Below are 16,029 nucleotides of genomic sequence, written 5' to 3'. Positions count from 1 at the left end.
ATTTGATCTAGTATCTTTTGACACTATTTTTGCATTTTTTATGAATTTTTCATGCATGTTTGCATGGATATTTTAAGGTTTTTATGATGCATATAATCCAGGCTCTACTAATCAGTAATGAATTATGGTAAAATATATGTATGCTCCATATAATTTTATTTTTTAAATTAGTTTAATTTAATTTAATTTCTCTCCACTTCCAAACAAAAGGCTAAATATTTTGCTGAGTTGTTCAATGACGAATTGCCCAATGCCAGTAATGCTGTGATATGGAGTGATCTGTTGCCACTTGTTCCACAGTGTACCTACACATTTCAGTAAATAAACATCAACATACTCTCATGTAAACTGCCATCAGTCATACAACAGGTAGCATATTATAACCTACTTGCCTGTAACACTGTTGATGATGTTATGTGAGCAGTTCTTCCAGGAAATGTTTCATCTAAAATCTTCAATTTTCATATCACATTTTCAAGTTATCCACCACATTATCATTGATGACATAATATATATTGATTTGGAATAAATCTGTTCCTGGTTTCATGATGAAGTTAGAAAACTGTTGCGGGAGCAAAGGGAACTTCACAGCAAACATAAACATAGCCAAAGCCTTGCAGACAAACAAAAATTACACAAAGCGAAATGTAGTGTGAGGAGGGCTATGCGAGAGGTATTCAATGAATCCGAAAGTAAGGTTCTTGTACTGACTTGGCAGAAAATCCTAAGAAATTTTGGTCTTATGTCAAAACGGTAGGTGGATCAAAACAAAATGTCCAGACACTCTGTGACAAAAATGGTACTGAAACAGAGGATGACAGACTAAAGGCCGAAATACTAAATCTCTTTTTCCAAAGCTGTTTCACAGAGGAAGACTGTACTGTAGTTCCTACTCTAGATTATTGCGCAGATGACAAAATGGTAGATATCGAAATAGATGACAGAGGGATAGAGAAACAATTAAAATCGCTCAAAAGAAGAAAGGCCACTGGACCTCATAGGATACCAGTTCAATTTTACACAGAGTACGTGAAGGAACTTGCCCCCCTTCTTGCAGCGGTGTACTGTAGATCTCTAGAAGAGCGTATTGTTCCAAAGGATTGGAAAAGGGCACAGATCATCCCCATTTTCAAGAAGGGACGTCGAACCGATGTGCAGAACTATAGACCTATATCTCTAACGTCTATCAGTTGTAGAATTTTGGAACACGTATTATGTTTGAGTATAATGACTTTTCTGGAGACTAGAAATCTACTCCGTAGGAAACAGCATGGGTTTAAAAAAAGACGGTCGTGTGAAACCCAGCTCGCGCTATTTGTCCACGAGACTCAGAGAGCCATAGCCATGGGTTCACATGTAGATGCCATGTTTCTCGACTTCTGCAAGGCGTTCGATACAGTTCTCCACAGTCATATAATGAACAAAGTAGGAGCATATGGACTATCAGCCCAATTGTGTGATTGGATTGAAGAGTTCCTAGATAACAGAACACAGCATGTCATTCTCAATGGAGAGAAGTCTTCCGAAGTAAGAGTGATTTCAGATGTGCCACAGGGGAGTGTTGTAGGACATTTGCTATTCACAATATACATAAATGACATTGTGGATGACATCGGAAGTTCACTGAGGCTTTTTGTGGATGATGCTGTGGTATATTAAGAGGTTGTAACATTGGAATATTGTACTGAAATGCAGGAGGATCTGCAGCGAGTTGACGCATGGTGCAGGGAATGGCAATTGAATCTCAATGTAGACAAGTGTAATGGGCTGCGAATACATAGAAATATAGCAGGACAGCAACTGGAATCAGTTACTTCCATAAATTATCTGGGAGCATGCATTAGGAGTGGTTTAAAATGGATTGATCATATAAAGTTGATCGTCGGTAAAGCAGATGCCAGACTGAGATTCATTGGAAAAATCCGAAAACAAAGCAAGTAGGTTACAGTACGCTTGTTCGCCCACTGCTTGAATAGTGCTCAGCAGTATGGGATCCATACCAGATAGGGTTGATAGAAGAGATAGAGAAGATCCAATGGAGAGCAGCGTGTGTCATTACAGGATCATTTAGTAATTGCGAAAGTGTTACGGAGATCATAGATAAACTCCAGTGGAAGACTCTGCAGGAGAGACAGTCAGTAGCTCGGTACGGGCTTTTGTTGCAGTTTTGAGAATATACCTTCACCGAGGAGTCAAGCAGTATATTGTTCCCTCCTACTTATATCTCACGAAGAGACTATGAGGATAAAATCAGAGAGATAGAGCCCACACAGAGGCATACCGACAATCCTTCTTTTCACGAACAATACGAGACTGGAATGGAAGGGAGAAATGATAGAGATACTCAAGGTACCTTCTGCCACACACCATCAGGTGGCTTGCGGAGTATGGATGTAAATGTAGATATAGATTTTCTCTTCTGAGTGTGTATCTCCCGAAATTCAGGATAAATATTAATTGCACTGGAAACAATTTTAGTTCAGAAGGAATGATGTCCCAATTTTTGCGAAGATGTTTCAAGTCACTTAATAACCTGTCTGACTGTCTTACCTCAAACTCAATGTAGGTTCTTGGGCATGTAGTAATTTGCTTCTTTAGCCTATTAGTGTCAACAACTTTAGCCAAATAAATGCCCTGATTGTACACCTGAATGATCTCAAATAATCCCAAACACCCCATACCACAGATCACATTTTAGCTGACAAATTTTACTTACTGAGAGTTTCAACAGCAACTATAAGCTTATCCAAGTGAGCTGCAATTGATATTGCAGCATAAACCTGAGTTATTCAGTGGGTATCTGACATGAAATATAAAGATCTTCTGACACACAGTTTCGGAATTTCCTAACATTGTGGACTGACACTGAACAAATTGTAAAAAAAAGTGAATCACTCTGAATAAAGTATCTGTATCATGGCAATTCACAGCTGCTTGTACTCCAGACAATGCTATGACAAACACATGGAGAAATAAAATGCTCAATAGCAGTTTTCGTTTTCTGATTGCAGTCTATGAATTCCAACAACTGTTCATTTATTTCACATTTATCAATTTTCTTTTGGAAGTAAATATAACTAAGGATGAATGTTGTTTGCTCATATGATTTGAATCAAGAGTTGCAGCAACAGTAATTAAACAATGCTTCTAATTTTCTCTCTGTTCCAAGATGGCACTCCTGACATGATGGGCACAACTAGAAATAAATCCATTCTGGGTATCACACCACAGATAATACACATATAAATGCTTTCAAGATTCTTGTTGGTCTCTGGCATTGCTAATGTGTTTTGCAAGAACTGGATCACAGTGACTCAGAAGTTCTAATATTCCAAGGAAATTTCCATTATTGGATCTGCAATTTTCTGAGCTAAACCTCTGAATGCCAAGACGTTTTGACAAAACAATAATGTCACTTCAAGTAAGATGAGAGCTTCAATGCACGTTAGCTGTTCTATGGGCAAACAAAAGAAGAACATTACTTCTTCACTTCTGAGCATCAGCATGACCATGTACCACTATCATGTTATTTCATTTCTTCATTTTCATGACTATTCCAGGACAACTTTCTACAAACAGAAATACTCTGTTTTCTGTTTACTCTTGAATGAAAAAAATTTTCCATGTACTTGTGTTCTGTCCAAATCACCTTATGAAGGAATCAGAAACACCTTACTTCTGAATGTTGTTGGCAAACCTACCAAAATATGATGATGTTTCACAGTTGCTGGCATGTACATTTGTTGGGGAAATGTTTTGGTAGGACTTCAAATAACATTTAAACAAAGTACTTTTTTGACTCCATCACAAAGTAGTTTTAGGGCAAAATGTCTAAAGAAAATATAGTGCATTCAACATTAAACATAAAATAGACTCATAAAACTGAAGTACTGAAGTGGAAAGGAATACTGTTTATACTGGTGCTGGGGTAGTCTTCTTTTATTTATTAATTTATACAAAATTTATTTTACAATTGCAGCCTGATATTTACCAACTTAGCTTTCTGAGAGATCCAAACCCCTGAGAGGCCTGGTCCCACCATGAGGCTTGGGCCCCAAGAATTTTGATCCTCCCACCCTCTTGTTGGGCCTGTCTGTCCTTTCATAATATTGTCATTATTCCATCCTGTATTTTCAATTGCATAAATAGATGAATAAAATGGACATGAAGTGATTGTGTTCTAGGTATGAGTATGTCTAAGCTGTGACAACAAATTAAAATCATTTTGCAGTGTTTTTTTATGTATTATTATACCCACTTTCTATACACAGTGAACTAAATGCTGAATTCTGCACTTAATTTTAACTGTGTAAGCATTTTTAGCATTCTTTTTCTTCTGTGAAAGTGATCTACCGCTTTACAGTGTTTCAATCTTTTTCACACTAATTGTAATTAGTTTTGGGTAATTAGTAACGTTATCAGATTGTGTTTGTCTTAGTAGTTTTCAAATTGTGAGGCATCAGCATGAACTAATCATATCTTCTTGTATTAGTTTTTCTCCATAAAGTCACCTCCTCTTAAAATTAGTAATCATGACATTCTGGCAAAACATATAGTCTGACCATTTTGCTAAGGCCCTGTGCTACAAAATAATCTAAAAGAACTGGATGTATAGCTTTGCTGCCATGATCATGGTTGCAAAATATTTAAACATGATTTACTTTCAGTGTTTGCAAAATAGGTGTAAAAGACATAAATTTGTAACCGTTCTTATTACAGAAAGGATGTGAGACTTCCTGTGCAGTTGCAAAGAGCAATGGCTGCTGAGGCTGAAGCAGCCCGAGAAGCAAGAGCAAAGGTGAGCATTATTAGGTTCTGGTTTGTAGTGAATATGCTACACTATTGCCAAAATGACACATATTAAACCAGATAACAGCTATCAATGGGTGAACAAGTATTAACAAGCAAGTAAAGCACAATTTGTTATTTTCATACTCACACTAAATACTTCTATTGTCTGCTTGGAATGTTCCTGAAATGTAATCTGATATTAATTACAGAAATCAATATTTAATATCAATTAGTGTTAATCAGTGTTGTATTATTATTCATTATTATTCTTCATCACATGGTAACAATACACCACACATCATAGTGGTAACAGAAAATTCTTGGTAGAATATATGTAATGGAAGTAAACGTAATAGCTCACCTTAGAGCTGAGGCTCTCAGTTATCAGTAATTACATAAACAATGCTAAGAATGCTGCTGAAGTTTTGAATGAATATTTCTTGAGAAATAATAGAATACACATACATACTCACACATATCCCTGCCCAACCACAATGTGACAGTAGAATGAATGAAGGAGGGGATACGAGACAGTGGTGGAGGTTGGTACAGTACAGGCGCTAACAAAGACCTAGACCAGGAGGACTGCTGTATCAAAGGATTTATTGCAATGGTAGCTTCCATCTATGTAATTCACAGAAGCTGGTATTGGAGGGAAAATTCCAGGTGGCATTGGTTGGGAAACTTATTCAAAGTCGAGTGTGTTAGGTTCAGCATTGTTTTCCATCCTTGGTTCAGCTCTGTTGTTGGCCATAATTTGGCAGTGGCCATTCATTTGGGTTTCAGCTGGCTGGTCATCATTCCTATAGAAAATGTGGCACAGATATCACAGCAGAGCAACTATGTGATACGACTGTTTCTACAGATTGTCCTGCTTCTGAAAGGATAAGATATATCTGTGGCAGGGCAGTAGTAGTACGTACTGAAAGAGTGCATTTGACAGGTCTTGCACCCGGGTCTTCCACAGGAAAGGGGTTGAGGTTGGGTATGGCATAAGGATGGAATATGGTATTTCGTATGTTAGGTGATTGGTCGAACACTTCTTTGGGAGGGGTGGGAAGGAATGTGGACAGAATGTTCCTCATTTCCGGGTATGGTGATAAGTAGTCAATGCCCTGTCATAAGATATGGTTAAATTGTTCAAGTCTGAGGTAATACTGGATGAAACAGGCAGTTAGTGAGGGATGATGCTCCTTTGCAGTTGATTCAGACTGATGGTTGGAGGCTTAGAGGTGTGTAGGAATATGGCCAGAGAAATCTGTATGTGGACTAAATTTAGGGGTCATGCCTGCCTGCAAAGGCCTCAGTAAGATCTTCTGCATACTGTGCAACAGGTCACCTGTTACAGCACATGCAATGTCCATTGATGACCAGGCTGTATGGGAGGGGCTTTTTAACGTGGAACAGATAGCAAGGAAATTGATAACCAGTAAGGTAGCACACTGGGTTGAGAAACATGAGATAAATTATGTCGGGGAGAGGTCACTGAGGCTTTGGAGGCATGGGAATAGTGTATATTGAACCAATGGCAAATACAAGAACAGGGTTAGACAGATGGCATGCATTAAGACAATTATCTCTGCAGATTTAGATGACAACTAAGGGGTACAGTGGTATGGTTCATACTTAAGAGGACAGTACTATGCAGGCATGCAGATTTAGGTTTTCTGCAATTTTACCAAATTTCTTAAGGCATATGCTGAAATGGTTCCTGTGAAAGGGTACAATTAATTTCCTTGTCAATCATTTCTCAAATTGCACTTGGGTCCATTCCATCCAAAGCAGGATGTTAAAACCTCTCCTTCTCTTTGTTGTTACTTTCTTGGAATGTTGCATGTTTTCTTTTCTGCATTAGTACCTGTGGTCTTCACAAATTTGAATAGTCCATTTCACAAGAAGTCAAGCAGTGTATCTGTCCTCTCCCTTAGCTACAAAATGACTTTTCATCATTTTCCTTTTAGCATGCAGGTTTTGTTACATTACACTATAGTGTCTTGTTAAATATGTATGTGATCTAACAATTATGCAATCTGTTTATCTTACAAAGATTTCTTCACCAGTTGTGACAACTGAAATTTTGTATTAGACCAGGATGGATCCCAGATCTCCCATGTCTCACAAGCTGTCATCTTGAGCAAATAGGACATCCATGTGCATATTCAGTACTGTATTGTAACACCCATTTTCCTAAGAGGAACATTATGGTAACTTTGTTGCTTCAGTTGTGCTGTTCCCTTACACTCTATATATTGCTTATGGTGTTCAGGAGCAGTTTTCATATGACATGAAGTATAATTACCATCATGGTATCTGTGTCATGAAAACAGTTTCAGTCCTTCCTTGGATAGTTATTTCCTTCTTATTAGCTATTTACTACATGAAAAAAACAGATTAAATGAAAACTAACTTAAAATCATTTAAGAGGTTCAACTGAATTTGTTACATCTATTACCAATTTCTTATCATCATAAAAATTACAGTAAAGAACCAATGCATGTGTTCACTTGAAACAGTGTTAGACTTGTCAAAGATTTCATTACTGGTACATCATAATGACAATTCATGTGAGGAAATTTAACAATATAGCACATTTTTTATTCCCTAGCATCTCAACCTGCAAGTTTATTCATTATATTAATGCCATGTGTAAAATGACTGCTATTTCACACACTGTTCGTGAAAATTTGAGTACTAGTATACATAAACACATTAGCATCACAATGTCAGCAACTGTAAAGCTTCTGGAGAGTTTGGAATTTCCAGAAAGAATATTGTTCCAGAAATAATTTAATAATCACATTAAAACCAAAATATGTATTTCAGCAATTAATAACAATAGTGAAAACTTATAGATAACTACCATTCATAACTAATATGAAGTTGTGAGGGAAGTAAAGAAACTGAACCATAGTCAGCTAAAATTAAATTACAAATTAAATATGAAAGTAATATTTATTTCCCACAAGTAATCACAATGTTAAAGTAATAATTATAGTGTTTGTTAAATATCAAACTATTTCTAATTACTATTGCAGGTTGTTAAGAACTTGTAACACTTAACACAAGAAGTTCAAGCTGGTAAACCAGGTAAGGCAAGACAGGAAATGAAAGGCTGTTAGACTGTGCATGATTAAGGGGAAAATATATGCCACCTATAGGAAAATTAGAGAACAGAGAAGTGCCTTAAGAATTTCACAAGCTCAGGTGGCAATCCACTACTAACAAAAGAGAAAGCTAAAATGTTGAAGAAATATATGAAAGGACTGTAGAAAGTAAGTTAATTTGTAGAAAATATTTTAGAAAGAGAAGAGGAAGTAAATGAACATAAGGTGGGACATAAAGTCAAATGAACTTTCCTGGAGTAGACAGCATCCCCTCAGAATTATTAAGATCCTCAGGAGAGTATGTACAAGATATATCAGACAAGTGAAATCCTCAGATTTCAAGAAGAATCATTAAATCCTATTCCAAAGAAGGCAGGTGATAATACGAGGGTCAGTCAAAAAGTAATGCCTCCTATTTTTTTTCTACGTTTAATTGTCAGGAAATTTAAATGCAATTACATAGGTTGAAAACCACAACATTGAGGATCATTTTGTCATTTTTCAATGTAATCTCCACCCATCTCTACAGTTTTGGTCCATCTTTGAACAAGGGCATGTATCCCAGCACGGTAAAAATCACAGCTCTGCTTCCTAAGCCATTGACGCACGGATGTTTTGACGGCCTCCTCATCTTCAAAATGAATCCCACGATGAGCTTCTTTTAGTGGCCCGAACAGATGGAAGTTTGATGGTAACAGGTCAGGGCTGTATGGGGGATGAGGCAAAACTTCCCATCCAATTTTGACAATCTCATCAGAGGTGTGACGACTGGTGTGTGGTCTTGCATTGTCATGCAAAAGAAGAACATCTGCCATTGATTTTGTTGGGCGAACTCGCTGAAGACGTGCTTTAAGTTTTTTGAGGGTTGTGACGTATTGAACAGAATTTATTGTGCATCCCTGCTCCAAAAAATCAACCAGAATCACACCCTCTGTATCCCAGAAAACTGTTGCCATAACTTTCCCTGCCGATCGCACAGTTTTGAATTTTTTCTTCCTCGGCGAGCTTGTGTGACGCCACTCCATTGACTGCCTCTTTGATTCGGGTTCAAAAAAATGCACCCATGTTTCGTCCCCGGTCACAATTTTTTTCAGAAACTCATCTCCCTCCAAACGGAAGCGCTGCAAGTGTTGGGAGGCTATTGTTTTCCTTGCCTCTTTATTCTGATCGGTTAACATTCTTGGAACCCACCGTGCACAAACTTTTGAGTACCCCAATTGTTTAATAATCGTGATCACACTGCCTTTACTAAGAGAAATAATGCGACACACTTCATCTGCAGTCACCCAACGGTCACCACGAATGATGTCATCAACTTGCTGAATGTTGTGTGGAGTCACTGCACTCACCGGCCTGCCGCTCCGCTTTTCGTCAGTCAACGGTGTTTGCCCTTCAGCTTCCTTACAACGACGAACCCATCGTCTAACAGTGCTGACATCCACTGTCACAACACCATACACCTTCTTCAGTCTTTCATGAATGCGTATGGGCGTTTCACCTTCTGCATTCAAGAATTCAATCACACAACGCTGTCTCAAACGAACATTTATGTCGGCCATCTTACAAACTTCTGCTGTGCTGCCACCTGTTGACACAGAAAGTTACTACTGCAGTGGATTGCAGAAGAAGGTTTGAGGAATGGCGCCAAATTCAAATTTTTCACTTAACTTAATTTTTTTAAGTAGAAAAAAAATGGGAGGCATTACTTTTTGACCGACCCTCGTATGTATGAATATTACCAAATTCAAAATGAAGGGAAACCAACATTTGTAGACCTAGAGAATGCTTTTAACAATGATGACTGGAACACAGCCTTGGAAATTGTGAAGGCAGCACAGATAAAAACATAGAGTGGAAAGCCATCTGCAGCTTGTACAGAAACCATGCTGCAGGTTTTAGAGTCAGAGGGTGTGAAAATGAAGCTATAGTTGAGAAGGGAATGAGAAGGGTTGCAGCCTCTCCCCAGTGTTATTCAGTCTATACAGTGAGCAAGCAGTAAAGTAAACAAAGGAGAAATTTGGAAAGAGAATTAAAATTCAGGGGGAAGAAATAAAAAATTTTCAGTTTGTTGATGACATTGCCAAATTTTTGGTCATCCACTGATACAAAATATCTGAATGAGAGCAAAGTAAACTTGGAAAGTAAAATGCTAAAGTTTCTTTTTGACACCTGCTTCTTTTCCATAGAAGAATTTCTATCATAGTAATGTGTAAAAGGTGCTGGGTAGAAATTCCTAACTCACATATGTATATTTTATAATAAAATAAAACAAAAAATATACAAATGTTCAACGTGTAGCAATATTTACAAAATAATTTGTGTTGTGAATGTAAAATGGCTTGTTCCTCATCATAAAGATTTATCATGCAAATGATCTATGGTATCTGACACTGAGGGCAACCTTTGTTCATAAGTCAGTTTCAACCTTTATTTAAGCTTTCCCATGCTTCTGTTAGAGCTAGTAATTCATGTAGCTTCTGTAAATGTAACTTTTTTTAACTGTTTCTACCTAGTATTGGCTTCTGTTCTCACAGGCATTGGACTATTTCAGCAGAACTACCAGTGTCCAAGTGGTGAATAAGGTCTTCTTTTTATCAGTCACTTTAAAAAGATTGTTGTCTAATATTTATTTTGTATGGGCACGGTTGCAGGTAATTGCAGCTGAAGGTGAACAAAAAGCTTCAAGAGCCTTACGTGAAGCATCTGAAGTTATTGGAGACTCTCCTGCTGCTCTTCAGCTCCGGTATTTGCAGGTAATTAAAATAAGAAACACTATTTTAGCACTAATAATAAAAATAATTCTCCTATAGAGGACTCATTTATATTGTACATAATTCACTGGGTTGGCATCCTTACCAATTTGAATTAAGGAACGAGAAGATTCAAAGAAGAACTACATGATTTGGTCAGTCTTTATATTAGTTAGTGCAAGATTGTTGGATATTCATTAAACAGAACCTGGTAAAACAATACAGTGAGACAATAAGGGTATTTTACATTGTGGATAGGCTTAATCTAAAAAAATTTTGGAGCCTGTGTTGCAAATAGAATAAAAAATACATTATTTTCTTCAATATACATCTCTTACAGTGAATATGGTACTAAAATAATGGAAACTTAAGCATATACAGAGGAATAGTGACCACCATTCTTTGTCTGTGCCATCAACTTCTATATCCATACTCTAAAAACCATACTGCAGTGCTTGTAAACCATTAATTAACGTTGCTATATCTCTTTTAAAGTCAGAATCTGATATACTACTTGGATTGCAAGTTATATTTTAGAACTGAAACTGTAATACCCAAAAATGCAGTTTGTGTTTTACAAGAAAAATACATGAAATAAATTATTTTTTCCTTCAAGCTAACAAAAAACTAAAATAAACTCTGCCTGTACAGGCCATAAAGGGCCAATGGTACCAAACAGTGCCATGTCATTCTCAGCCCACAGAAATCACTGGATGTGGATATGAAGGGGCATGTGGTCAGCAAACCGCTCTCCAGGCCATATGTCAGTTTACGACACTGTCAAGCTAACAGAGTGTCTCAAATCTATGTAGGCATTTACACACACTGACTGACATCAAAAATTCAGAAACAGTGTTAATATGTGACATATATAACAGTTGTGAACGTTTAAATACTGAATTAGTAAAAATAGACCAATGAGCAGGAAAAGTGGAAGTATTGCACTAATCACATTAGTATTTGTGTTGCAGTATGGAGAAATGGTTTCCCAAATATGATATAGCTGGAAAAATTTGTGGAATAAGGCACTTTAGCTCACAGCTGTTGATCTGTCATGAAATATGTTATACCTTACATTCAAAATCTTTAAAAAATTCTTCAGAAGGTATGTTTACTTGAGTAAATACACATTAAAATTAGGGGTCAATAATTGTCTGAAAAGGGATACTGCTGCCAAAATTTGTAAAAAGCACACAAGTAGTTTACAACTGACAATATAAGTGAAATTTTGTACAACACTTTCAAATGTTCAAAAATACACCATCTATCATGCATTAGTCGATGAAGGTATTGGGGAATCAGTGCAAATACTAAAATATTCTAATATGAAACAGTAAAAATGTCTAATCTGACACATACAGCAAAGAGGAAACAAGAAACTAAAATCTGACAATATTAAACAACATTTATCCAATCCTCAGATTCATGTACAGACATCTAAATAGCCCTTTCTCATTCAATTCAGTTTCTACACTTTGCTTTGCAGTTCAGTGATGATCTAAACAGTTTCTCAAAAATGTATTTATTTTTACATCAGAGTATGACCATTTCACTATCAGTGGATCAGCATCTATTGGTAGAGAATTATCAGTTTATTTGTGCTTGGTTCATTCACTTAATCAATCTTATCTGACATTTTCACAAAGTGATTAGGTGTTAAACCCTAACCTTCCTTCCTTATGCCTCATATTTTGTTTAAATTCTTCATAATTTTCTTTCAGCCCTGTGGAATCTCCTTTAATATGCGAGTTTCTAAATTTTTATTGCTCTATCCTATGAATTCACTTTGCTATACAGCTGTGCACCTCCTTTTATGCCTTCTTTCTTGGGAAGTATTTGTCTGTGTTTATTCTTCCAATGCAATTTATGTGTATACACAGAAAAAGGAAAGAAAATTATTGAGCAATGGAAAATGCAGGGTGGAATACAAACAACATGAAAAGGATAGATTGCTACTCATGACTTATGGTATTTTGTGGATTATAAGATGCACTTTTTCTTTGAAAGATTATCTCCAAAATTCAGGTGCATCTTATACTTGAAATTAATATACGAAGTCCAGTGTTTGATTTGAAATTCATGCCAGTCTTAAACATGGCCATACATTCTATGCTGCAGTAAACCTATCTCTATCTGGCAGCATTCGATTCAACTGATAGCAGCAATGTGCTGATGCGACAAATATGAATTGCGGAGATTCACAAGCTTGCTAACACTGTCTCCCTTACACCCCATCATCACAAATCCAAAACATCATTTATCCTATGATTTGTCATTGCAGTCTACACTGCCAGTGAAATTGAATTGAAGGTGATTTGTGTTGTTGGTAATAGTATAAGATTTTTGGTAGTAGTTAGCTTCATAATGGAAAAAAATAAAAGGTACTCACATGATGTGGGCTATAGATTCAAAGTAATAGCATACAGAGAAGAATATGGAACCAGTGCAGTTGAGTGGCATTTCAGCCCTCCAACAACAGAAAAAAAGCCATTAGTAATTGATGGGCTAGTAAAGAAAAACGGCAAAATGTGAGGAAGACTGGATGTGCAAATAGAGGACTGATTGCAAAATGGCCAACACTAGAAGGTGACATATTGAAATGGCATCAATGTCAGTGTCAAAATAGCTCTGGAATTTCTTCAAAATTGATCCAAATACATGCTCATAAGCTGGCATTACAGTGGAACTTAACAGGCTTTAAGGATGAACTTGGTTGGTGCTACAGGTTTATGAATTGTCATGGACTTAGCATGTGCATCAAAACCATAACATCTCAGAAAATTATACAAGTGCATGAAGAGAAGATATTATCTTCCCATTGCTTTATTATTAAACATGTGCGTCCTCTACTCGTAGAGTTTGGTCAAGAAGCTTAAGTTCAAGTACATATCTTGGAAATGCCTCCTTGTGAGTGGTTCTATAATAGTATTCTTTGGACTGATTCTTACACCCTGTTTCCTCCACCAGTTCTGTGCTCATTGTGTCATTGTTCTAATTGTAATAAAAAAATCTGCCACATATTATTATGGCTAAATCATCTGTGTATCCCTGGAAAAAGTAATCTTTAGCATTTAACATTCGATGAGTTCATTCACTGTTAGGTTCCACAGCAGTGGTGACAAAAACCCTCCTTGTAGACATCCTTTGCTTTTGTTAATCACCATCTTCTTTTTCATCATGGTGGTTTCTGCCCTTTATCTACTCAGGATTGTCTTAATTAACCTCCATATGGAGCAGTGCCCTGCTCTTCTGCAACTCTAATCATGGATTTGAAGGTCGTATAGCTATAAGCCCCCCTGGTATGTTTCAAATGGCTCTAAGCACTATGGGACTTAACATCTGAAGTCATCAGTACCCCTACCCCCTCAGTATCCAGGAAGATGCAGATAGCAATTTTCTGGAAGCTTTGAGCTTTTTCCACTTACCCAGCAAGTTGGTGAATTGCTGTTTCACTATTTGCCTTGTTGATGTGTGTGTTGATTTTCATGTAGAGGAATTTCAGTTAACCTCCTTTCCATAACATACCCATTAATGAGTTTCTGTAATGGTGTTAGGAGGAAGGATGACAGACTCATTGGTCTCATATCCTTACCCTTGGCATGATCAATCCTTCCTGCCTTCAGAATGAAAATAAACTTCACTTTCCTCCAATCATTATGAATGACTCCAATTGCTAGTATAGCTCCACACAATCCACATAGGAATCTAATCAATTCCTCTCATACCTGTTGCTGTAGAGACAGAAAGATTAAGTATGGGCCTGGTAACTTGAATGGTTTAAATGTTTCAACTACCCACAGGCATTTTTTTTTTTTTTAAAAAAACACACTCATTCTCTGGCAGATTCCCAGTTCTCCCTTTGGTTTCCAGTAAAGCAGTACCTCACAGGAGCTGAATTTTGGTCTGTGTTATCTACCAGTGTGTGCTGATGGAAGTGAGTCTTGAGGAGCATATCCAGCATCTAACATGCTGTCCTTGTGTACCTACCATCCTCCTTTGCTAGAGTGCCTGATATTCTCGTGAGCATTTTATGAAGTCTGATGTAAGAAGCTGTACTTGCACCTCTTCACAGAATACCTTCCAGGATCATAGTTCTGCTTATTTAACCACAATGCTATAATTGGCAATGGCTTCCCAACATTTTGCCCACTGTCCTTTCCTTCTTCCAGCATTGAACAACCTTCTTACCTGCTTCCTTAGCAGTTCCATATTGTTGTTCCACCAAGGTACTTTCTTGTTTCTGCATTTCATGGTCATTGGACACTTTCCTAAGTAAGAGGTCGTAATAGCAGACATCATTTTGGCTGCATTTCCTAAAGATCTACTGAATTTCTTATTGAATTTCTGACTTCAGATAAGTGTGAGTTTAGGTATTCTCCAAATGAGCCCTAGTCTGCTTTCATAGGAGTCCTATAGGTCATGTTCTGTTAAACACTACTGTAACCTCAGATTTATTGTACATTTGGTCAGATAAATGTGGTTCCAATGCCACATGCTCTTACGAATTTTTCATCCCACAGCTGTGTGTGTGCTGATATGAAACTTCCTGGCAGATTAAAACTGTGTGGCTGACCAAGACTCAAACTCAGTGCCTTTGCCTTTAGAAGATAGCAGATGAGGTACTGGCAGAAGTAAAGCTGTGAGGATTGATCATGAATTGTGATCAGATAGCTCAGTAGGTAGAGAATTTGCCTGCAAAAAGCAAAGATCCCGAGTTTGAGTCTCAGTCCAGCACGAAGTTTTAATCTGACAGGAAATGTCACATGCCAATATCTGGCACAACTACCCATTAAGAAGGACCCAAAATATATGTCAATTGCTTCTCCTATTTCCGAAGGTAGATTCCGTACCCCTATTCAAGATCTCAGTGTTGCTCCCAGGTAGATATTTGGTTAGGTACTCACTTCTGCTGATGATGTTACTGCTTCCCCATTCCAGATTGTGAGCAGTGGCATCACAACCAATTAACAATGTTCATTCAGCTGTGAACAACTGTCTAGCAAACTCCTCACTATCTAAGGAAAGAGGCGCATTATTCTTATAAGAAGAGCAAGCTGAGGCTGATATAGTTTCCCTCATGCCTCACTTCCTTATTCTGTTTCACCCTGATGGTCACTAAGCCCCTGGAACAAAAGTTCACCATCTGCAAAATTCCATTTTTGACATAAATGTATGTTCTGGAGTTTTTTTAGCTTTCTAGCGTAATTCAATTTACCTCCAGTTTCCCCAATTCCTGAAATTCCCTCTTTATTATATATATAGTTCTGTGACTTGTTTAATTATCCTGGCAGTAATCTGTGAGAACCGTAAATAAAGTTTCAGGTCCTGTTCCCACACTGCTCTCAGTGATTCTTTGCTGACCCACCATAAAGGTTTGGCCACCC

General features: G+C 37.3%; 1 protein-coding gene across 1 annotated transcript in view; it reads left to right on the top strand.

Annotated features, from left to right (window-relative positions):
* LOC126267898 (band 7 protein AGAP004871-like) overlaps positions 1-16,029 on the top strand; it is a 395,199-nt gene that overhangs the window by 365,931 nt on the left and 13,239 nt on the right. Inside the window, exons 7-8 of the mRNA XM_049973209.1 lie at positions 4,720-4,798; positions 10,547-10,648. Of these exons, the coding sequence (XP_049829166.1) occupies positions 4,720-4,798; positions 10,547-10,648 (181 nt within the window). The remainder of the gene's footprint in view (positions 1-4,719; positions 4,799-10,546; positions 10,649-16,029) is intronic.

The sequence above is a fragment of the Schistocerca gregaria genome, chromosome 4 (assembly GCF_023897955.1).
Source record: "Schistocerca gregaria isolate iqSchGreg1 chromosome 4, iqSchGreg1.2, whole genome shotgun sequence".
Lineage (NCBI taxonomy): Eukaryota > Metazoa > Arthropoda > Insecta > Orthoptera > Acrididae > Schistocerca > Schistocerca gregaria.
This window is presented reverse-complemented; position numbering and strand designations above follow the sequence as displayed.